Source organism: Sabethes cyaneus, chromosome 1, assembly GCF_943734655.1.
Source record: "Sabethes cyaneus chromosome 1, idSabCyanKW18_F2, whole genome shotgun sequence".
Taxonomy (NCBI): domain Eukaryota; kingdom Metazoa; phylum Arthropoda; class Insecta; order Diptera; family Culicidae; genus Sabethes; species Sabethes cyaneus.
The window spans coordinates 3,646,751-3,672,614 of record NC_071353.1 but is presented as its reverse complement, the minus strand read 5'-3'; the positions used below and the strand labels follow the sequence as shown (position 1 = coordinate 3,672,614).

The following is a 25,864-nucleotide window of genomic DNA, read 5'->3' as shown; positions in this document are numbered from 1 at the left end:
CTGATCAAATGGTTACGGCGAGGCAGATCGTAGATAAGTTCGGTAAGTACAACTTTTCGGACTTATCGTCTAGTCTGGCGGATTTCAAGGCAACGTATAATTCAATCCAACGAAATGAGCTGCGATAGGCAACGCTTGAACATTGTTTTTACAACGAAACGAATTGGTTCTAAAGAAAATCTGCAAACACAATAAGTATACAACAAGCCAAAGCTGCAGTGGTATTTATTTCTAATTCACTGTTTATTTGATTTAATACACAGCCACAATTGGATCGTAATTCATTGTTTTTCACCCCTGCCTATTCAACCGGGAAAGCTAAGCAGCAACGTGGGTCGTATAACACAGTCGATAAAAGGTTTTTTTCTGACGTCAACAAAATGTCAGGCCAATTTAGTTGCTTTTAATTGCATAAATGGCGAGCGATATGATGGGTTAGGAGTTTTTTTGTATGCCAAATTTCGTCATCTTGTTAAAAATACATAAAAATTATTAGTACGGGTTTTAAAGGTTCAAAATAATAACTAATAATCATGGACTCCATTTCTTCTAAGTAACTTCGCTTCAGTTCTGCGCTTAGAATCGTTTACCCTTGGGCTGGTTCGGTTTCGGTTTGTTGTGCAGCATGGTGGCACACTTGGGAATGTGCCGTTCGGCGGCTGTCTGATTGAATCGGCGCGAACAGTGCGGACATTGGATGTAGTCGGGATTTTCGGACGGGGGAGGCGGTGGCAGATCGGACAGTTTTCCTCCCTTTGCCAAGTGTGCCTGCATTTCTTTAGCCGCACGGATTGCTTGAATAAATTCCTCGTGTTTACGGCGCCAGTCACTTTTGCGGGCACCCGCCGGACCGGGTCCGCTGACACTGGAGACCGATTTCTTACTAACGGTTGTACCCGTTTTCTTTTTGGCGACGTACTTTTCGGCCTCCGTTCCGGCCACTCGGTGCTTGGTGGTGTCGAAAACTTTGCGCTTTTTGCTCTTCGTCTTCTTGCAAATTTCTCGATGTTTGTCAATGCGGTCGTCGGCGAAGTTGCGGCTGCAGATGTCGCATCTAGTTAGTCCATCCGGTACTGGGCCGTCCACTGTCGAGGTTGTCGTCGTTGATAAAACACTGGATGCCACGGATGGTTTGCGGGTAACGCTGCTAGCACTGGCCATTGTCGATTTACCGGTCGACGGTCGGGATGAGGAGGGCTTGAAATATGAAAAATAATGTTTAGATTTGGTACGACAGTTGTGATAAATCAAAGCCTACTTTAGTGGAGTTGGAGCTTGAACCTCGTGATTGTACTACTGTTGCCGTTGTGGCTGATGCTGCTGGCGAGGATTGTTTTTTCGTTACGGGTTTCGTTGTGGTCGGTGCTTTGATGCTGGTTCCCAGAGGAACTCTTCCCGGAACCGGCTTCAGCTTCAAACTGTTAACGTTTTGTACTGGTCCACCGGATTTGTTCATGTTGGCTGGTTTCCTGGTAATCGTGGGGTGATTCCCGGTCGGTATTCCGAAAGCATTTGTCGGGTCGTCATCGAACGAAATGGCATCTGGAAAGGTTTATGTATGGCTTTTGCATTAGGGCCGGCTTGGTTGCATTGCAGTGATGTAAAATGCGATCAAGCTAATCGAAAATTGAACCATGGCACGGGAATGTACCCATCAATCAGGCGTGATCCACCCAGACAATGACTATTCAAATTGACGAAATTTTGTCTTTGGCAAGGGAGTGGTAAATGACGGAAAACCTGATGGGGGTATAAGGCTGAAACAGAAACTAGAAGGGTTGTTTTCACTTTCGTCCGCAAGCTACAAACAGTCTGTGTAAAGAAAATGGTTCGCACAGGAAGTTACAATTTACAAACAAATTTATGTTTGGAATGCGGAGGGTGGTTGCATGGCGGCATGGTAAAATGAGATTGTACCAACACAAACCACTCTGATTTTACTGCTTGTAAGCATGGTACTGTTGCAGTCGTAACGAAGAAATTTGGTTTCGGAAAAGGCACGAAAATAGTACCTCAATTTGGAAGGCAGAGAAAAGTTAGTCACGGGAAGGGGGAAAATGCAACGCGGCGCGTACGCGTAGTTTGCTTACAAATCATTGGATTGACATTTAATTTGATATTGATTTGTTTGTTCAAAACACGCAACCCATTAGCCCAGCATTAGGTTGGAATGTACAATAATATTACCTGGAAATTTTTCGTCCTCCAGTAAATTTTCGTTGTCATCGAAGGTACCCGTCTGGAAGAGAAATGAAGTGGTAAAAGTATAAATGTTAATTGTTTCATTCAGCACAATCTAAATGCAACATGCCAAACTCCGTCTGCAAATGATGGATCTCGGTAGAAGCATGTTCGATGAGCCTGAAAATACTGAGAACTGGAGCAGAGGGTCCAAAGCCCCCAAATGAGGATGGTTTTAATAGCTGTTATCCATGGCTAAAAGTAAAAACCTGATTTAATCCACCTAGTGGTGAAAGGAACCTTTGTTATACGGTCTTACTTGCTATTTGAGATAGAAATCGACACGTCGTCGGAACGTAATTCATCTATTAGTTAACGTTGCATTGTGCGTTGGTTTACATAAAAATTTTGAAAATTGAATAAGCTTATAAAATTTGAACAAAATAGAAGCACCTACAAATTTTGATAGTTCTTTTTCTCATGAAATTGCTGAGTAAGTTGTTACTAATGTGAGTAAGTGCAAGTAAAAGTAAGTTGTCAGAAGAAATATTATTCTTTAACATATATGTTAAATGTATATGTATGTAATATGTATATATACATTGCGTAGTAAAGGTCTAGTTTATAGGTTTTTGAACTATGCATAATTTCTTGTAATGCCACTCTATTCGATTCACATCAAAAAAGTTTTCTTGAAAAAATTTCATCAATTTTTATTAACCAGAGTAACTCAAGCTGTTGTATTCTGAACAACATGTGTAGGTTTTTGAATGCCATATTTACCAATCGTTGTTTAACTAACGTATATTCTTCAATAAACTTGTTATGACCAAAATGTCTGAGTTATTCAATGCAATAATACTTTAAATTGTTAGGAAAATAGATCAGCATAAACCGACAGCACAGGAAAGAAGCAAGCAGCATGTGAGGTGTACCGCTATTGGCCTCAACTGGAATTTTATAATCAGTTTATTTTTATAATCAAAGTTTTACAGTTCCTAAACAAGTAAACATAGAGGTATACTATTTTCAGCAAAGTTGTGTATTTTTATTATTTGTATAACTTTGTAATACACGAAAAAGTCATATAACAATTACAAAAAGAGCTAAACTAGAAAAACTGATTTTACAAATTCAGAAACAATAAATAAGATTTTTTTGTCTTCGCTGAAGAGATAGAAGGTTACAGTCTTCAGCAAAATTTCTTGTAATAATATGCTCTAAAACTTTGCAGAACACATCAATGTATTATATTGAAACTGAAGAAAAATAATTTTTTTATTTCACTTTTAGGGGGATTAAACAAAATTTGAATTCTACCAAATGATAGAGCATTCAATTTAAAGAAACTTAAACTTAAAACCAAGTTTTCCTAGTGAAAACTCTAGTGCGCACGTTTTCTTTGGTTTTGGGCTATTGTGCGCGCGAGTAACTGTGTTGCAAAAGTTGGCGCGAGCGTTCGAGGATTAATATCATTTTACCGGTAAAACCAATTCTTATGAAATTTTGCGTATATATTAGTAGTGTCAAAACCTCTCGTTTGATATTCAAATAATTGAAATTAGGTAAATTATCTTGGTTAAAATCATTATAAATTATTGTTAATTTTGGTGTGGTGTATACGATTGCTCATAATTTTCAAATTAAACGTCCTATCAAAAAACCATTCAATAGTGATCTATCCGGCTATATTACCTGCCAAATAAAACTAATAGCGCATAAATCGGTTTGGCCATCTCTGAGAAACAGGCGATCATTTGTACCTAATCAAAACAGGTTTTTTAAGGCTAACTTTTAAACTGCTTGCCCGTTTTCAATAAAACTTCAAGCTCAACGAAGATCTGCCCAGTAGGAACGGTGCGGAGTCCATCATCGACGTGACATTCGGCAGTCCTGGTCTGATAGGAGACTGGAAGGTAGACAATGGCTACACTCACAGTGACCATCAGGCGGTCCGCTATGGTGTCGATCAGATAACCAGGCGGCAGGCGGCGAGTAGAGCCGACACTCCAACCATCCGTGGATGGAAGACATCATACTTCAATCCCGAAGTATTTGTGGAAGCAATCCGAAGAGAGTGCGGTGATCGCGGTATGCCCGATCCGAACGCAGATCATTTGGTTGAGGTACTCTCGCGAGCGTGTGACGCTAACATGCCTAGGAAAGGTCGACCTAGGTATGGGAAGTCACCGCCTTACTGGCGGACCGATGATATTGCGGAACTCCGCGGAGCGTGCTTTCGTACGAGGAGAATTATGCAAAGAGCTCGTTCGGACGAAGGCAGGGGTGAATGTCGAGTAGCATTTGTTGCTACACGCGCAATGCTTAAGAGTGGGATAAAAGCTAGTAAAAGAGCCTGTTTTGAAAGGTTATCTGCTAGTGCCAATGCGAACCCGTGGGGTGATGCCTACAGGGTCGTAATGGCAAAGACCAAGGGCGTGATGGCGCCCGCAGAGCAATCGCCAGAGATGCTGGAGCGGATCATCGAGGGCCTCTTTCCGCGCCACGAGCCAAATCCCTGGCCCCAGGCCGCTGAGTCGTCCCACGGCCGACGTTCCAGTATCTCAGACCATAGCGTAGGATGGTCGGCCTCCCAGCCGAACATCCAAAGTAACGTGGGCGACGGCGGTTTGGAGGTCGGGGAGGAAATGACGGTTACGAACGAGGAACTCATCGAGATCGCTAAATCCCTAAAGGTCAGCAAGGCACCGGGGCCAGACGGTTTCCCGAATATGGCCATTACAGCGGCTATTCTAGAGGGTCCCGAATTATTCGGGGCAGTAATGAGTAGATGCCTGGAAGATGGCGACTTCCCGGACAGATGGAAGCGACAGAACCTGGTCCTATTGCCGAAGCCGGGAAAACCTCCGGGTGTCCCCTCGTCATATCTGTCTGCCTATCTGTCTGCCTGTCTGTCTGCTCGATACTGCCGGGAAGGTACTGGAGAGGGTTATATCCTTAACAGACTCGTACAGTACACGTAGGGTACCTAGAAAATTATTTCCAGAATCGTGTGCTATGTTACAACACGGAGGAGTGTCAGAAGTGCGTTCCAATCTCCGCAGGGGTTCCGCAAGGTTCCATACTGGGTCCGGTGTTGTGGAACGTCATGTATGACGAGGTGTTGAAATTAAAGTTCCCGGTAGGGGCTGTGATTGTCGGCTTTGCGGACGACAGCACCTTGGAAGTCTACGGTGAATTTATCAGAGAGGTTGAGTTGACGGCTGCTCACTCTGTAAGCATTGTTGAAGATTGGATGCGATCCAGGAAACTGGATCTAGCGCATCATAAAACGGAGGTTATCGTGGTGAACAACCGCAAATCGATGTAGCAAACAAATATCAGCGTCGGGGACTGCACTATTTCGTCAACGCGGTCCTTAAAACTCCTGGGAGTTATAGTCGACGACAAGCGCAAGTTCGGGAAACTGTAGAATATGCTTTCTTTATATGCCCTCGTTTCGCGGGCGCGAGAAGCAACATGATGGCATGAGCGGACAGGACACTACTTCGGATAACTTAGTCCAAAGGATGTGTTCCAGCTCGGACGTCTAGGGAGCGATCAATGCGGCTGCTACCCAGATTGTACTTGAGCTACAAAACCACTGGAGAGCCGATCAACGGCGAATAAACAGCCTATAACTACCATAGTCCAGTAGTTATCTAAGAGAGTGCGTTAAGCGCAATAGCCCCTCCCTGAAGTAATACCGATAAGGTGGTGCCAGGGGGGAATTGAGGCAGGAGACTTGAGTAGGGTTTTAGTGGGTCCGGATCCTCACGCCCCATTAGGGGGGTCGGGATACCAAACCCCACTCCCTGAGTTGTCTTCTCAGGTGTCTGATAGTACAGTATCTTCTAAGGTGTTAGGCAGATTGCCCTACCCGTAAAAAAAACAAAAATGCAACATGCCACAAGTATTTAGGTGGTGACAGAGGCAACATAGAGCAACTACGACTAAGAAGTCATATGCCACATGTGCAGTTAAATTAAATATCTATACAGTTGATTCTCTATTTTGCCGATGAGAGTTGATTTTTGTTAATTTTGCAGGTGCTTGAAGCTTTTCTCCATATTATAACATGAGCCACCAATACCTTAATATGTTATAATTGAGATAAATAATGTATCTAATATCCCTAATATCTCTTCTATTTTATTGGATAGAGAAGTTAGTGAACCTTGCTAGGAAGAGCAGAGCACCATTTTCAGCACTGTAATTCCAGTACAATATGAGCCAATGCTGGTAAAACTTCTGGTCCTATTGTTCATTAGAAATCTGCTGCTACACATACATATAGCTCCACAAAACAACTTCAGTCTACAGAAAGTGCCTTCAGAGCGAATTAAAATCGTTTGTTTTTGCATTCAACTTTCCCAATTATTATTAAGGCGTAATGAAACTTACCTCGTTGTTTTCATTATCCTGCTGCCGGGATTGCATCGCAAGTCGTGTTTTTGTGTTGGCCGAAATGGGCGGAACACGTGTTTTGTTATTAAGACCAGCACCCGGAGGACCGCCGGTCGGTTTAGTGGCGTTTCCGTTGGTAACACCGTTGTTGCTACCACCATTACTGATGCAGTTATTGTTGTTAGCAACCGCTTTCGATTGGATCGGTTGCAGCGGATAGCTCTTGTCGATTCCCGTCACTCGATGGGCACGCCGCTCGTCGAACATCTGTCGGACCTTGCCGGCGCCCAGGGTTGCGGAGAGATTCCCGGTGGTGCCGGAGCCGCTGCGAGACTGATGGCTGCCACTGACGACGTTTGTTGCCGTCGTGGTAGATGAATAGGCACTGATGGTGGAGGAACGGACGGCACTGCTGCTGCTGCCAGTTCCGCCGTGGGTCACCGTACTTGTCGAACTGCTAGCCGCTGTTTTGCTAGCAGTTGATGATATCATTTCCACCTTGCGTTGGTCACGTTCCTGCTGTTGGCGCTGCTGAAAACGCATCTGCAAAGCCGGATAGAAAAAGAAAGGAATCAATTAAAATGTTCTAGCAAACCAAATGATTGAGTCCATACGTTTGATATCTTCTAAATGAAATGAATTTTTTTTTAATTGAAACACAATTACCATTAGCATTAGTACAAACCTTCTTAATGACGGTTTCATAGCGATTGGTGAACGTTTCGATAATGTCCGCATAATCTAAACTCTTCAACTTCATTACCTCTTTTGCATGTGCAAACAATTGAAGTGATCTGATAAAGAATTTTAGGTTCTTATGTATATGTTAAAGTTTTTCACATGCTCCCTCCAGCAAGTAAAAACCCAAATCACACAACTTTAGCGCTACTTTCTTCAATCACTTTATTTTGTGAATAAAACATTCACACGTTACTCCCCCCTGCTAGTTCACACGAAACTATCAAACTAATAAGGAACTCTGCGACGTGTGATAGGTACTGCTTTCTGGGTGTGATCCTACTGGAATCAAGCTGTAGCTTACACTGAATGCATGTAATCATATCCGTACCCAAGACAGGATCCCTTCGTGTACCGTTGTTGGTTGTGTAGGTTGCCTGCCAGGCGCAGGCAGCACCGGAATTGATTATTCATGAGGTGAAGTTCGATTCGAATTGCTGCGAAACGTTGTGAGTACTATTTTTTGGACAATAAAATCGAAACCGATTTTTATGAACAGTTACCGGTAACTTCTGTGTTAGATTTGTTCAAAAATTGTCAATCGAGTAATTTGTTTAAAAGGGACTTACAGTATTTTTTATTGTTTGCCTTACGTATTGTCGATACATGGCAACCACATGATATTATGACTACCACAAACCAAACTTGCTACTGCATTAGGATGCAATAAAGTTTCATTCTGTTTATTTCTCACACTTTCACCAACTTATGCACGGAAAGATTCAGTAGGAAGTTTTTCACGAATATTTTGGAATAATTTTTTAACATTTTTTTTTCATACTATGCTTCCTGTGTTCAATACAACAGAGCAAACAATATCAAAAGAAGAAAAATGTTTTTTTCAGGAGAGTTAAAAATGCAAAAGTGGTTTTAAAAATGAGAATGATTGATAAAATTGTATATGCGTAACCCGAGGAGGGCCCATTATGCCCGTCCACGTCAGTTACAGAAACTCTCCGGATGGACATTAGTGCTGGCAGGGCTGTTGGCATGAGCAAGTCTTGCCAGCTTTGAGCGTTTATTCCCATGTCACGAGCGGCTCTTGACAGTAACTCCATTGCAAGGTTCCCTCAATGGTTTTCTGCTCAGTGACTGCATGTTAGAAGCGGCTCACAACAGAGTCTGACCCCGATTGAGCAGCTAAATTAAGAAACATGTTGCTTCGGGTGATAAAGTCAGGAAAGCGGACCGTTCGTAATACTTGTTGGGCCCTAGTAACGTAACCTACATGAATTTTACTATTACGAACATTCGACTATGTATGAATCGAAATATAGACCTAGGCAAGGAAACTAGACATAGAGGCAAGGAAATTAGAAACTCGGCATCAGTAACAGCAGATGGCTGAATTGCGTAGGTTGCAATCCGGGTACCGCTCGGGCAGATTGAATCCCGCAAAGTTAATACCGTGACTCGGTACAAAGCTTTTTGCAAGTTACCCAACAAACATTTTAGTTGAATAACAGCTTAACAAGCGCTTGTTTACTGGATATTAGCTGTATATTGGTAGAATAAACTGATTTTCATCTGCATGCATTATTTTTTTACTACAGCGCTTCTGGGCCGAAGTCGGATTTGAAATATTTTGATAGCAATTTATTTAGAAATGTTTTTCACTGGTAAAAATTTAGTTACAATTCATTCGTTTTGAAAAAAATCAGAGGGGTTGTGCACAAAACACGACCGCATATGTAGGTGACGCAGGACTACGTATAAGTCTCTTTGTAGTGATGTATACATACTATATGTGAGACTGGTCAGCGCACGTTCGAATCAATTTTCTAATCGATCTGGTGTTCCGCAAGGTAGCAATCTTGGTCCTTTGCTGTTTTCACTATTCTTCAATGATGTATGCGCTGTGTTACCTCGAGGATACAGACTTCTGTATGCGGATGATTTCAAGATAGTCCTCAGTGCAAAGTCTAATGAAGATTGTCGCGAGCTTCAAAGGCTTCTCAACAACTTCGTCGACTGGTGCAAAACGAACGAGCTTCTCAGCAGTGTGCGTAAATGCTCGGTCATCTCTTTCAACCGCAAAAAACGATCGATACAATGGAGCTACACTATCGATGGCGAGTCACTGGATAGAGTCTCAGTTATCAAAGACCTTGGCGTACACCTGGATGAGAAGCTCTCGTTCCGTGAGCAATAGCGAAGGCCTATAAAAATTTATCGAAGGGATTTATCTTTCGAGGAATTTCGGGATCCATATGGCCTGCGCGCTCTTTACTACTCCCTTGTGCGATCCGTAATTGAATACGTAGCTGTAGTGTGGAGCCCTTATACATGTATTTGGTCGTCTAGATTGGAAGCCATCCAGCGTAGATTCGTTCGATACGCGTTTAAATATCTAATCTCATGTTTTAAGTCTTGACCTTGAAATGCGGTCATACATGTATATTAACTAGCTGTAATCCACGTGCGTTGTCTCGCGCCTAATTAAGAGCAAATACGCTATGTAACACTAACGCTATGTAACTTAATGAGGTGCCACTACTTTACATTTGCCCGTCTTGAATGCAATCTGGTATGATTGGTTTGAGTCTTTGCTTAATGTGGGGGTGTTACCACGAAAATATATGTCGCCCCTCGTTTTGGCTACAGACAAGGGTTTTATATATATAGATAGATAGATATTTTTTGAAACGGTGGTTCTACAATTGATGAAGGGACGGTAGGGAAAGAATTGAAATTTTTTTGGTGAAGGAGGGGAAAGAGCGGAAAGGTGAGGGGGGGGGGGGGGTATTAGTAGAGCTACGCTTAACAAGTAGTCGTTTTGACTAACCTACCTTTCGTCCAATGCTGGAAGGTGCATGGGTCGAACCAAGCTATAATTTGAGGTTATAACCGGATTCGAACCTACAACGCCCGCCAGGACATTTGGCTCGCTGGTACTTGTACCTTTGAACCATAGAGGCGCTGGACAAAAGGAGACTGCAAAACCCACTTATTAAGAAAGCGACGCGTCTAGTTGGGTTTTAGACACAAATTGTGCCTCTTCCTCCGTCTACTGTAGATAGCCACCGACCGAGAAGTTTAAATCCAACTTGTTAGGATTGAGATTAGTCTATTTCATAGGAACGGGGCCTTTCCCCGAAAACCCGCGCTGAGAATCGCGGCTAACACGCTGACAGACGAACAACGTCACGTGTAGTACCTTGCAAGTCGTAAGGGCCTACATAGTGTCGTCGTAGCGGACAGAGTTATCAAATTCGCCTAGGTTTAACCCTCTAACGGGCAACACCGTAAAAACGATGCGATCAAGCTAATGAAAATAGTCATCATGAAAGTACACACAAAAAAACCTTAAGTTCTGATTTTCATGCAAAAATAATTATCTGGAGCAGTGCCAGGTAAGAAAAAGTCCAATTTCTCTTTTTCTTTTTTCATGTCTAACGCTCTGCCCAGATATTTTTTCAATTCAGATATATTACAAAATTAAAACAATGCATGAAATTTACGCATAGAAATTTCTTTTAGGTCAATCATTTTGTTCTAGATGTCCTTTTCCTTCAAAAGTAAAAAAGGGAATATTCGCGCATTAATTATCTTCGGAATTTTTGTTTTTGAAAAATGATAACTTTTGAATGCATGGTCAGAATGTTATGATATTAGTATTAAAATGTCAACAAATCTGTTCTGAATACATTTTGCATATTGCCAATTAAAAACAAATTTCTTATTCGGCTCTGGAGCTCAAAAAGCGAAGGCCGTCTACAGACGGTCTTACCCGTTAGAGGGTCTCGCCGAAAAGAATGTGCAATCTGTTGAGACAAAGGACTTTAGTAATTTTTTCTGGCACACTTCTCTAACACAGACATGAAATTGGACTAGGGTTAATCGCGTTGGAAAGAAATTTGTTGGCACGAGGGGGCTTTGTCGCTCTTTCTGGCGTATTTCCCAAGCAAAAACATCAAAATGGTCTAGGTTTAATCGCGGTGCTAAGAAATCTTGTTAAGCCGAAGAAACTTTGTCACTCGTTTTGGCTTACTTCCCAAGCACAGATATCAAATTGGTATAGGGTTAGATCATCGTAAAGAATCTTCCAACCAATCACGAAGCGAGGATTTCTTGGTGGACAATGCTTCATAATTTTCAGTTTTTCAATAGTACGTACTTTGAAATTAACAGGTTTCATTACTGGTGTGGATGCGTAGATGATTTTCCGTTCGAATGGCGTCAAAATATTTAAAATCGATCTGGAAACCGCTAAGCTATTAGCGCTCAAAATCTTTCATTTTTCGTGACGCTCGCATTTTTCGATTTTTTGGAATGACACCCTATCTCAAACCTTGCCGTAAGACGCAGTCCTACGTCAAAAAAAATTGTGACTACTGACGTGGTCGGAAAAACCGGTAGCTCACACTTCATCCTCCAGTTTACCGCCGAATATTGATCGCGTTATCTTAACCGTTGTCCTGGCACTTAACTTGGAACCATCAAGGGTGTCACATGTCAGTCTCGGTATAAAACCATGTTTAATCATAATCCGCCGCTTATTTAGTTTTACTGAATCGTACGCTGCATTGAAATGTATAATCCGATTGTTATGGCATAGCGTATGCCATAGAAAATGACTAATTTCGGAGAACGCGAAAAGAAAACTACAAACAATAATTCAATGGAACAAATTTTCCTACGTGTATTAATCCTATATAGAAAAAACTGACTGCGTTATCAGTTGATTTGCGGTAGTCATTGCGTAAACAATTAAGTAACTTAGCTCGATGTTTTGTTCGTATTGCTAGCGCAACCACGAAGCTTTATGTGGGTGCTATATTTGACGCCAACGCTTACCTCCCTTGCCGGGGACGTAAGGCACCTGATCCCAGTCCCCAGTCGCCAAGTTATGGCTGTCTAGTGTCAAGGAGGTTTCGTCATCTTTTTTGACCACGACTTGACCCTTCGCCGGAAAGATGTTTTTCACCAGCGCCTTCAACCACTCCTTCTGGGTGATTGTTTGCTGCTCAGTTTGTTGGTTAGGTACTTCTTCACCGTTTGGCCGATAGCTCCGACCTTCTGGGTTAATATGCGAAACGAGTGGCCACTTTACTCTTGGTCTCGTAAAATCGTCGGGCAGCCGGAACCTGGCTTCTGTTTGACGCTTTCGCCTTCCTCCAGAAGTGAGACACGAAGTCCACAAGGGTGCAATTTGGAACCACCTTTCTTCACCATCTTCTACAACAATGTTGCATTTCTGTTTCGTTATAGATGAAAACTTGCGTCAAGCAATGTTTTCACTATTTCCACGACGGTATGCCTATTTGTATTAATCACATTTTGGTATGGTATGTTCGAATTTGGTATGTCTACATCTCAATTCACCGATAGAGTTAGCAGACTGAATGTTGGTTTGTTGACAAATCACAACAAACAAATAATAGGAGCTGGCACGGTCCGGTTTCGCGGGTCGTTTTATAGAAACTTCACGTAACGTGCCTATAGTAATGCAAACCTCCGCCTCCACAAGAAACCTTTTCACTGACAATACTGACGTTTCGTAAAGCGGTGAAACCACTTTTCGGTGGCTCTACTTTCTCAATATTGGCGTCCCAGTAGTACCCAACGTAACGTGTGCGTTCTGGCTTGGTCTTTCCCATTTGCACTGCTTGATATTCTGTGTCGAACCACTCACTGGTCATGGCTACAGCAGAAGTATCCAATTATTTTCAGTCACATTAGCCAAGTGACATTTGACACTCTTATTGCGGTTTTATGACCAATTTTGGTCGCTAAAACCATCACAAGTCCGTAAGAAAACTTGACCGAACAAAGCATCGAGCGTAGTTGCTTGATTGTTTTCGTAGTTCTGTTTGTACTTCCACGGCTCATTCAGGTCTTCTAATTCTGATAAGCGCTGGATGTTGAGCATCAGTGTCTTCTTTGATGTTTTTTATTTAAATACGAGTCTTCCATGCCACGAGATAGTGATTGGAATCAACGTTTAGTTTAGTTTAGTTTAGTTTATTTAGTTTAGTTTGTGGACGTTTGGTCCACAATGCTTACAATAATCGCTTTTTGAAGCGCGCGGATCGGAAAGTAAGTGTGTTTGAGTCAAATCAGTACAAGAACTTTTCATTAAATCCATCCAGGAAATGATGAAAATTAAAGTGGCTTTCCTTACTACGACGGGAATCAGCACTGTAAAGGCTGCGTTGGGGCATTTTACTGCTGGCGAATAAATTTAGTTAGTAACCAACAGACTAACGTCCGGTTTAGCCATCGAATATAAAAATGTCGTCTAAACGGAAGTCTCCGGTAGGATTTTTTGTTTGCTTACTCGACCGAGGAAAAGTGTTTCTGTTACAGCAGCACAACATCGGTCGATTCGATTGAACATCTCGAAAACTAGCTCGACCAGGTAATGCTCCAGAAGCTTCCAGTTCAAACGTAACAGAAAGCGCCATATAATCCTGGACTGCCTGGAAAGTCGAGCAAGCGAGAATATAATTTCCGCTTTCTATCGTGAAGGTTCGGTTTGCTTTGATTGACACTGGCATAAATTACCATTGGACCGTGCTGGTGGTGGTTGAAAAAGGTGGCATGGAAGGAAGTTGCGGTCCATACCAAAAACTTTTCGTAACGTGTTGGGCTACCACATTGGAGGGAAGAAGGTACAGGAGCGGCGGCAGTGGCGTGAGAACCGGGTGCTGTCACCTTGCTTTCGTTTCGGTACGCGTTTGAGGTTGGGTGGGATATGATTTTCGCTTACCGTTCGGTGGAGATTGGCTTTTTTGACGGCCACTTTTACTAGGAGCAGGACGGAAGGTTCAATCTGAGCTGGCTTCTTTTGTAGTCGTGGGAAAATTCAATAAAAACGAAATTGCCTGACTGCTCATTCAATCTCTCCTTTCTACGGTTACATCAGCCCGTGTAATGATGTACGGGGAAAAGAACGGGAAAATGTGGGGAAAAATTTGCTTGCAAATGAGAATTCAAAATCGGATAGCGTCAGTCGTCATCGTGGGTAGTTGATAGGTACCTACCATACCATTGCATGAACCATGAACGGTGCGGAGGGACAAGAAATTTTAACTTTTACTCTACGATAGGATAGCTGATGTTTGCTTTCGAGCTGGGAAGCGGAAATTCCCAAATTCCACTCGAGTGCATTCGGATCGTTTGGAAGAATGAACTTGGAAGATACTTGAAACTGTGAAATGAGAACACGCTGCTCAGTTGAAAGTTAGAGATAGATCACAACGATGTATGGCAAGCAATGGGAGCCTTTTAAAAAATAAAATAAACTTTCTATCCTGTACTGGGCACTGATAACAGCTTGAAAGTAATAATCTGAAAACGTTGATGACTGCATCATTCATAGGAATCTATCATTGCAGTGAGTATTGGCACTCATGTATGATCGTTTGCATGCAACAAAGACCATATGAAATTGAGAGAAGTGGTAAATCTGAAGAGTGGATAATTTTCCGATAACTATTTTCAAATAATGAACCTGATTTGGTGAAGGGATCAACCACTTACCGAGCAGACTGTTTTCCGGGGGATCGGGATGGACAAAAGTGCAATGCAGCAATTATTTGCAGAATAATTTCGTTCTGCACTTTAACTGCACACACAGTTGGTCAATCTGCTGAGCTGTGGTTGTGCCACCAATCAGCTCTTTTTCAACTGTCCGTCAATGTGGCAGCAAACGAAAATGGCTGGATGATAGCAGAATTTTCTGGATTCCAATGCTTCGGTTGGATGAATTTCAACAGCACTATCATTTGATGCAAACAGAAAAGACCTTGAACTTTTTTCTGTTGTCCACCCCTACCAGGTAGCTTCCATGGCAATAACCGTGCAACGCACTGACGCTCCATAAGTAGGTACACACAGTTGTTGCAAATAAATTATTCATATCACATTTACACAGGAGATCGATAATAGTTTTCGATAGTCGATTTCGTTCGTCCCCTTATCCAATTGGGATAGCTTAGGAGCAGACACGTAGCTAACTTTGACCAAACTTACATCGAAACTTCCGCAGGCAATAGTTCCGGCTCGGTTCAGTGCCTCCAGTAGACTTCGACCGGTCCAAGAATCGTCCAAACTGATACTGACTGCACCGTTAGCCACTGTTCCGCGACTTAGCAAGGAAGATGCATCCGTTACGTTCTTCATGCAGCTGTATTTTTTCCCAGAACACTACGGCACTAGACAATTGACGTTCACATTGCTAATAGGACATTATTCTGATGCCGCCTGTTATGGATTTTTGTCCGTCACGTACAGCGCGCAACGGTGGACTGTCAACTGGTGATAGTAGCTGGTGTTGCCTCCGGCCGGCCAGTCTCTCGGCATGCGGAGAAGCTCGTCCCGGGTGGTGGATCTGAATATCGACCAATAGGAACAGGAATGATTATTATCGTTTATATTTTCAGTGGACCCGCACTCGGAATGGGGCACAGGGCGGGTGCGCGTACACTTTCTGCTCGGTTCCGGCTTGCAACTGACAGCCCGACATCGACATGCATTGACATGATGATGATGCGTTGCTCGCACATGTGGTGGTCAACGGCGGCGTTCGGATGTTTGTCAATGGAGTGGGGGGAAGAAAATTACATCATTATCTGATTCAATTTACATTAGGGTGCAACCATGTGTTGCCATAAAATGACTCATTGTTACTCTTTTGTTTTGTAGCAATATTTGAGTATTAATAATATATTAACAGGTATAATTTCAAGTATTTCCAACCTTTTTTAGTGTGTAGATAAAGTCTAGTGGCGAGTGTCTTGCACCACGTCGAGAAGATTTAATTAAAAGCTTCAAAGTCACTTGCTCCTCATTCTTAAGTTGTGATCGACATCGGATTGGATAAAGTTTATAAGGGCGTTGCGAAATCCCGTTGACAGTTCGATCGGTACGGACTAAACGTACTAAGAAAGACTGATTTTTTAACGGACCTCGACCGGAACATAGAGCTTGAGAATAAGCAAAAAAAGCAAAGCCCTGGGTTACAGACGTCTTTAAGACTTGACCCTTCTTTATTGACAAACTTCGCAGCCGGCCACAAGACAATTACAGGGCTAGTGCAATGATCCTATTGACTCTATAGCAGCTCCGCTCAGCCGAGATTCGAACACATGACGACTGGCATCGACATCAGCGCGCTGTCAGTGGTTCAAACAGCGAAATACGTGATCGTGTGATATTGCAGCGAAACGTGAAATTTTTCGCATGTAGTGTCTTTAGGAACATTTCTTGGTATAACATGCCCCTTCTTGTGAGACAAATCTTTGGATGATTAATTCCCTTAAAAGTGAGATACGAAATTTATTTTCTCGTATATTTGAGATACACGTGTAGTATTTTCGGCAAAGTTGTAGTAAATATTAATACAAACAACTTTGTTGTATTGCAATGCAATATTGAACAAAATTGACTTAAGTTAGTTATTTGGAAGGTATTCTCTTAATAATTGCGTCAATTTTAAGTCTACATTCATTTTCGAATCGGAAATAGGCGAAAAAATTATTGTTGACTTAACTTGTTAGAAAGCGATTGTCAACGTAAACAAAATGGCGTTTGTTGCATCCGAAGTGCAGTTTAATTGTTCTGTAAACATGACTGAGATGGATTTTTAAATCAACTATAACTTTTGAGGATACAAACAGATACAGTCAATCGACACTTGCTTTTACAGGTTTTTTGTTGTACTTTTAGGTAGGAGTAGTTTGATCTGCCACCATTTGCCACCTTGGGAAATATTTAGGCTCAAAGAAGTACTATTTTTCACCAAAAAAGCTCAAAATCTCCGAAACTTGGGAAAATAACATATAATAATGTTTTACAGAAACGTTGATTTTAGCAAGATAAACAACTTTCTAGAACACTATGAACACGTAAAAATTGACCAGAATAAGCTGGGGATTAAAAACTGTTTTAAAGGGTTTGTCCACGAATAACGCTTAATAGATAATTTCCATGAAGATATACAAGTATGATGTCTTTGGCAAAAGTGTTTGTATTAACATTTACTACAACTTTGCCGAAAATACCACACCTGTATCTCGAATATACGAGAAAATAAATTTCGTATCTCACTTTTAAGGGAATCAATCACCCAAAGATTTCTCTCACAAGAAGGGGCATGTTATACCAAGAAATGTTCCTAAAGACAGTACATGCGAAAAGCTTCACGTTTCGCCGCAATATCACACGATCACGTATTTCGCTGTTTGAACCACTGTGCAGCGTCGTACCTCGAGGCTGACTGGGCGATTCCGAGAGCATAGAGCATAGCACGTTCGGTCCTTCTATTCCTGGTGCCGATGAGGTTCTTAAAAAGCACAGATTTTACTGCACAGTCGTCCGGCATTCTTCCGACGTGGCTGACCCACCGCAGTCTCCTAATTTTTGTCAGGTGTACGATAGGAATCTCTCCAACTAGTGCCGGCAGCTCGTGGCTCATACTTATACGGCACTCTTCGCTTTCCGTTTGTACTCCGACAAAAATAGACTGCAACACCTTTCGTTCAAATACGGCAAGTGCACGTATGTCTGTGAGTAAAGTTACAATCTGAAGTCCGTAGAGAACTACGGAGAACCCTGAATGTGTGGTTGAAACTTCTCACTCGTATTATTGTTGGCGGTGACCAGAGATCCCAAATATTTGAACTGTTGTCACCGTTCGTGGGAGTCAAACGTTGCTTTCTCTGTAGCTTCCACCTAATATATATTTGGTTTTTGACGCATTGATTTGTAATCCAATTTGGTATGACGTAGATTGCCTCCACCGTGTCAAGGTTTCTACAAATGATGTCGAGGTCGTCTGCGAAGGCTAGGAGTTGGTTACTTTTGCTGAAGATCATTGCTCTTGTTTCGATGCTCGCTCGTCGGATGACCACCCCAAGAGCCATGCTGAATAACATACAGGACAGTCCATTCCCTTGTCGCAACCATCTGCGCAATTTGAAGGGACTCGAGAATGCCCCCGAAACGCGCAATCAGCACATCACTCGCTTCAGGGTAGCTTTGGTCAGTTTGTCCGGAAAATTGTAGGAAACCATCCGGAATACCTAGGTCAGCGTTAGGTGGGCTCTATGGGACTCCCGTGCTAGATCAAATTTTCACTCTCTAACAAATTCTTCAGAAATGTCGGGAGTACAACGCACGGTGGTCCGGATTCGAAAAAGTGCGGACATAAGCATTTGGGTAAAAAATGCGTAATTTTACAAGGGTGGTGTCTTCGGAGAAGTTCAATAATAAAAAAAATATAGCCCATCTTTCTGCACTATTAGGGTGACCGTGATCGCAGCCACGTAGCCAGAGGTGGGGGCCAGGAGCCCTATCTTGGCTCCTAATACATTATATGCATATCTTGCTGCTTATAAATATAATACATTACAATACATTTAATGTATTGTAGTTCTAAACGAAAAATTATGCATATAAAACAATTAAAATCAAAATTGGGCCCCAGGGCCCCCCCTTCTGGCTACGTGGCTGCGTGACCGTGACCTATTAGGGTGATACGAACTATTTTTAAATACTAAAAAAAAAAATTTCCGAAAAGTTGTAGAACACACTAAAATAAGCAACTTTGCTGAATATAGTAACTATAGATAGAATATAATGATGTGTTAAAAAGGAGCACTTAAAAATCAATTATGCTCAATAACTTTGCACATGATATTTTTATTGCTATCGAGTGTTCTACAAAGTTATTCAGTATGCAAAAATACACATTTTCTCTGAAGACTGTCGCTAAGACGCATACTTAATAAGTTATAAAATAAATAAAAAAAAATTTGCGGTATTCAAAGATTTTTTTTAATTTCGAGCAACTTCGCGTAAACCAGACAAAAGTGAAAGTACTATATTTTATCTATAAAAAGAATATTTCCATCAGGAGATCTCTAAAGGAAACTCAGAAAAAAACCATTGAAAAATGTGTTATTTTTTGTTAATTTTTTTATAACTCATTAAATATGCACCTTAGTGAAAAACAGTCTTTAGAGAAAATATGTATTTTAGCATACTGAAGAACTTTGTGGAACATTTGAAAGCAATTAAAAAATCGTGTGCAAAGTTATTGAGCATAATTGATTTTTAAGTGCTCTTTTTTAGCTCATGATTATATTTCGCAACCGGTAGGAGATAGACAGTTATTATATTCAGCAAAATTGCTTATTTTAGTATTTTCTGCAACTTTTCGGAGAAATTTTTTTTTGAAATTTATTTAAAAAAACAAAAGTTCGTGTCAACTGATAGTTGAATTTACGATCACCTTAAGATTGCCGAAAAATGCGCTATATTTTATTATATAACTTCTCCAAAGACACTATGCCTAAAAAAACTCATTTTTATGTTATAGCAAACTATTGTGGTTTTGGTGGTTTCATTAGGGTCGTACAACTTTTCATTTATTTAAATGTGTTCAAAAAGGTATGGTGTCTTCAGCAAAGTTATAGAACACATTAAAATAAGCAATTATGTAAAATACCGTAACCCTCTACCTCTTTCACTTAACGAGCTATCAAAATTTTTATCTGAAAATAACACATTTTTCAATTGATTTTTTCTGAGATTCATTTAGATACCTCTTGATGGAAATATTTGTTTTATAGTTAAAATATAGTACTTTCACTTAATGGTTGTCTGGTTTGCGCGAAGTTACCCAAAATTGAATTTTTTTAAATATTGCAAATTTTTTTTTTCATTTATTTTATAACTTACTAGTAGAGATGGTCGGGTATGAAAATTTGAATACCCGAACCCGACCCGTACCCGATCAAGAAAAAAATTGAAAACCCGTACCCTACCCGAACCCGCACGTTTATTATTTCTGATACCCGACCGCAACCCGACGGGTACGGGACGGGCCCGGGCACCCGACCATCTTTAGTGTTAAATGTGGTCAATAGAGATACCCGACCCGACCCGTACCCGGTTTCAAAAACAAAAATTAAGAACCCGTACCCGACCTGAACCCGCAAATTATTTTTTTTCAATACCCGAACCCGGCGTCACAATCTCCAGCTTAGCAAGTTTTTGAAGAGCTCAACCTTCGAAAACACTTTTTGGCAGTTACGTCACTATGAAAGCATGGGTAGTTTAATTTACAAATTTTCAATTTTTCCTCACCACAGTAAAGTAGAAAACCATCCCCCGTTCTTTTTCCAGATAAAATAAAGCGGATAGCACTTAAATGTTCGCCGTGATAGTATAACATTTCGCCGAATACTATTTCGCGAAAAACCTTTTCGTGGAAAGTACCATTTCGATCCTCGGGGTGATCCTCTCCTTACTCGTTGTCGCTCGTTCGGACCAAACTGAAGGAAAAGGCCGTGAATAATTTCGACCAAATGTGAAGTTCGGCTATTCGTGTTTCGGCCTTTTGTGATTCGGCCATTAGATATTATGCCATTTGTTATTTCGGCCATTCGTAGGTAACCCGCTCTAACTTTCCTATTGCCTTGACTGTTCTGCCTGCCTCGACTGTTCCAATTGTCCTATCTGTCCCGATTGTTTTGTCTGTTCTTACTGTCTTGTCTGCCTCGACTATTCTATTTGTACCGATTATTCCGTTCGTTCCGATTATCTCTCACTATCCAGTCTGTCCCGTTTGTCCTGATTATCATGTCTATTTAGACTGTCCTGTCTGTTTCGCCTGCCCTGTCTGTCTCACCTGTCTTGTCTGTTCTGATTTTCCTGTTTATCCCGACGTGTTCTGTCTGTCTCAATTGTCCTATTTATCCTGACTGCCCTGGGTTCTCCAGTACATAGATTAGAGTTTTGCCACATTTTTCAACTTTGTTGAGTATTTCAATTTATGTATTTTGTTCCCTTTATAATTTTACTAAATTTTGTACACGGACACGGAGAAAAGGGATCACAACTTAATCTTGCCAATGGCTCTGAGGCTCTGAGTTATCGAGTTATCTACGGCAGGAAGACATTCAGATATAGACAGATATACAACGAACAATCGACCCGGCCCACCACGAAGAACACTAATACGCATTATCTATATAGTTCGAGTTGGGAAAGCACCATGCGACATCCGCCTGCGCTGGCTGCTGTCTCCGGTAGCTTCGAAGCCGGGCTGGAACGGGATGTTAACCGACAATCAAAACCACAATCTCTTCAACTGTTGTCACCTGTGCTGCATCCCAGTCGTAATTAACTTTTTCGGCTAGTGTGGCGCCCGATAGGGAAAATTCATTACATTTTACCGGTTTGGTTTTATCGTCTCACAGATGTTGGTTGGGTTGACTTCGTGTGATCAAGGACCTGCCGTGGCGGGCGCGTGGGGCTCCGCAGTCTGACTGCTGTTGTTAGTTGAAGAGCAATTTCACAGCCAACACTTAATTGGTTGTTATCTGATTTTCTGTGCAGTCTGTTTGCTCGCTTGTTGTATCCATTCTAGGGAAGAAGTGCAGAGCCGTAGGCCAATTTAAGGATGCGGCATCCCTTAGTCAGTGTTTAGTTACTTTAACCAATTATTTTTGTTATTTTTTAAAATTCTTGCTAGAATTTGTATAGGAAACTTTGTTACTTCTTGTTTAACCTTTGGTAACTTCACTGATGGATCAATTTTAGTGTATTGAATTTAATTTTGTTTATTGTAAAAAAATATGAATCTTGGTATAAGTGGCGATATTAGCAAAGGGAAAGCCGTTATTTTGCCTCATTTTTTTTCTATACTGAAAGCTAACGCAAGATGCATATCCTTCTGACGTTGATCAGTAAATGGTCAGATTTGTGCCTATTCCCATGATAGCTACTTTCCTGAGAAGATCTTTGAAAATTAAGCTGGAATTGAATAATACAAACAATTTCGCGCTTCATCATCTGCCAAAAGGACAGGATAGTGCCGCTGCCGTGGTTTCCTGGGCGGAGAAACCCACTTTCCGAGAATCGTGTTGACTGAAGTTTCTTTCCCATTGTATCTTCTTGATGCTGTCGTCGTTACCGCGGTAAACAGGACTGCAGGTAGCTACATGTGGATAGACTTACGTATATAACGACGGCAGGATGGAAAGTAGAGCTGTCAATTTTAATTAAAAACTTTTAATTCCCACAATGTGAAAGCTCTTCGGTGCGCACATGAAGATGAACGATTGCCGTTGCTGTCCGTTCGTCCATCCGGTCGCGTCATCCTACTTGTTCTTTGTTCGGACGGTTGATGTACGTCAAATTTAATTCAATTTAAAATTTTAATATAAACTTCTACGTTGTCGGGAAAGCTTTTTTCCTTTCCCGGTGAAGTATCTTTATTGTAATTTTCCGTTTAAGCTCGGTTCGGTGCCGGGAATGACTCAATTGAACCTTTCACTCCTCATTTGGAAGGCCGGTCATCCAACTGTTGGCATAATATTAATGAGGGGGAAAAGGTGTCTTTTTGCTTACCCCTTTTGCGAAGCTTTTCGGAATGCCCTGCGACACCGATATACAACCGGTGTGGAATCTTAACCGAAAAGGTATGTAATGTGATGTGAAAGGACAAGCAGTAATCGGTCGTATTCAGATCTCGTTAAAGATATTCTAGGTGAAAAGGTGTAGCCATTGGAAGAGAGTGCACGTACCTGTCATCTAAAAGAGTATCGCACAAAAAATTACGACATCCGCAGGTTGGAAATTGGGTCCCAGGATTGGAAAGTCGATGATGATGTTATAAAATTTCATGACTTGCAAAAATGTCATCAAATGAACGACTGTGCAACCATCATGATAATAACGATTGGTTTGGCAAAGGATTCGACACCATCGGAGGATTCATTTTGAGGAGATTTAGCAAGTGACGACCAATGCCGGTTAAATGAATTTATAAACATGAGATAATATGAACAGCCTGTTTACTATAAGCTGAGGAACTTGAGGACCGTTCCGTTGAGAGGTAATAATTTGTAAAAATAATTCATCGGTCTATAAGAAACCAATACTACCAGCTCACAAGGGACTGATTGATAGATCCGGTTTCGTCGTAATAATGGGCAGATACTCAGCCTGAAAGCACAAATCGGACATGCCGAACATGCGAGACGTATGCGTATGATTCCGGCGGGTGTCTGTCAAAGTTCCAGCTCGTTAGTGCAAATGAGCAGTAATTTTCCTCGGACGGAACGGAACGCGGCTTTGTTCTTTCCCTGTACGCGCTTCCGAGCATCACCATCCTAAACCGAAGGATTACCGGCCAGCCAGGATAATCTACCGTTGCCACGTTCGTTACAGTTCTGCCCACTGGCTCTAATGAACTTTGTGTTGCAGTCATAACAAGAAGAAACTTAAAAAAAGAAGCACTCCGGTTGGGACAAGCCTACCCTTCAGGAAGTTGTGCACAACAATGGCAGCAAGATTGCACGTTCGATCCCGGAAATAATTGTATATTCCGTTCCATTCAGAATAGCCTGTCGGTCGCTAAGGACCGTAAGACCGGTGAATAAATGGAGCACGTACCGGCGATGAAGATGTTACACAACAGCGAAACAAACTTGCACGCGCACTATCTGCTTTTAAGAGGTATTAAGAGGAACAAACGGCCATTCGCGACTTTTACTGCAGTTTTTTTTGGCTTTTCTTTTCTTCTGGAAAGACTAAGACAATTAAAAAGGGGAAAAAATTCGTTATCAGTTCAAATGCACATTCATCATGCACAAGTAACAAACAACTTAGATTGGAGGAAAAAACTTAAAACAGCCATTCGTAGGACTCAAATTGGGTTGAATCCAATTTCGGTTGGTTGTGCCAAAGTTTTGCGGCAAAAAAAAAATCTACATATTCAAGACTGCCGAGGCGTTGGAGTGGTAAGCAACTATGTAGTATGCATTCTAGACGCGTTGAATGGACTGCAAAATGTCAATTTATCGGAAAGTTAGTCTTCATTATCTTTTCGCTCTCCAACGACTGGAAGTAAAAGTTGAATGAAAGTTTCTCCCCAGGAAAATGAATTATGCAGTCCTTTCTTCCGCACGAACAATCAATTTTCCCTATATTTCATTCAGTCTCCGTTCAAACTAATTTTCCGTATATTTTTCCGTCGCCCTTTGGATAGGCTGTTCAACATCATTTGACCATTGTTCACCAGGGAATAAAATTCTCTCCTCTAAGTATAATGTAAATGTAGTAAACTTTTGCAACGCGCCATTGTCTACATTGTCATTTTGCTCGCTCCGGCATCGCGATCGGGAAAAATGTTCCTCCTTCCGACCGTTAATTTGATTTTGTAGCAATCTAATACTATATGAGAGCCCTATTCCGTTCGTAAGAAAAACCAGACCCTTGACAGGATGTCATGTTTTCGCAGCAAGAATCGAAGCTAGCTCCCCAAATGCTTTACATAAAGTTGAAACTAATACATGCGCACCTAGACTACATATCGCTAAATTCATCCAGAAGGTTCGATTTGGCAATGGATCGCCAATGTGATATCTTGTGGTTCACCAACTAACAACTGACTGCTCATTCCATTTACGCGGGAAGCTGTCAACTCACTCCGGCACATTCTCTGTGTCCGTTACACGCTACTGGCAACTACCCAAATAATGTGTCAACAATACGCTTTCACATTGCAAGCACAATTTTATCAAATCTTGATACACTGTTTCGTTTGCTTATTTTGTTGACAACTGAATAGAAAATTTGAAAAACAAAATATTGGCAACATCCCATAGGTCCGTATTTTTTATTTTAATTTGATTCGGTCAATTTTTGTTCGGTCCACCCTTTAGAAGAGTTATGTTTTACTTGCAACAAAAACAGCAATTGAGTATCATAAACACTAAATGTTTAGAGCTAAAACCAACCAATAAATCGTTCACTGGGCACATTCTCGTTAGATGTACTAAAAAGCACGCAGATAGAACATCGAATCGTACTTTTTTTTGCACCCCTTCTTGCTCTAATGTGATTTATTAGGTGCAATCTACTTTCCTGCTTTATTTCTGTGCAACTATTGGCTGCATCTTTTGAATGAAACTTTCGCAAACTAACCGTTCCAATTTCCGTTCGTTGAATCTTTCACGAACATAATCTGTTGCTCGCTGCTGGCACCCTTGCCTTGGAGGTAGAGTCGGGGCGGCCGGCAGTGAACCTACTTCGAACCACGCACGTCTAACGGAGCTCGTTTGTAGTGCTGCGACTGCGACTGCGACTGCGACTGCTGGCGCTGCTGCGGTGTGGTTGGCTGGTGAGTAATTTATTGCGTATCCTAAGAGCAAGAACTTGTTCTGCTGTTCGCAGCTCGCCGGCATCGGTGACCGGAAGGTCGGAGAGTTGGCCGGGGAATCGGGAAGCATATACAGTATAAGACTAAACTAGCACCTATTGGGTGTCTCACAGTCACCGCGTGGGAGTCGCACTGGATCCTACATGCTAGGAGTTGAACCGGGTGAACTTGCACTTTGCTGCAGAGGAGGACAAATATTCAGGGGGCAGAGTAGTAGCTGATTGGGCTGGATGTAAAGTTTCGCTCAACAATTTTAGAGCGGTTTTTGTTTTCAATCAACCTTCAAATGTCGGATGATGAGAAAACGAGCACCGGAGCGAAGTACCACTCGAAATTGGTTGCCGATGGAAAACAACCGCT

General features: G+C 41.7%; 1 protein-coding gene across 2 annotated transcripts; it reads right to left on the bottom strand.

The window, feature by feature from the left end:
- Positions 1-268: 268 nt before the first annotated feature.
- On the bottom strand, positions 269-25,367 carry LOC128732555 (uncharacterized). 2 transcript variants are annotated; one of them, XM_053825829.1, is made up of 5 exons: positions 25,270-25,367; positions 6,586-7,131; positions 2,188-2,239; positions 1,259-1,542; positions 269-1,197 (listed from the first exon to the last, which is right to left on the bottom strand). In XM_053825829.1, exons 2-5 carry the CDS (start codon positions 7,129-7,131, stop codon positions 577-579), a joined length of 1,503 nt encoding a protein of 500 aa, XP_053681804.1. In that variant the 5' UTR covers positions 25,270-25,367; the 3' UTR covers positions 269-576. The 2 variants fall into 2 exon arrangements, with proteins under 2 accessions (XP_053681804.1, XP_053681803.1); XM_053825828.1 differs by lacking the exon at positions 25,270-25,367 and adding an exon at positions 15,304-15,483.
- Positions 25,368-25,864: the final 497 nt, after the last annotated feature.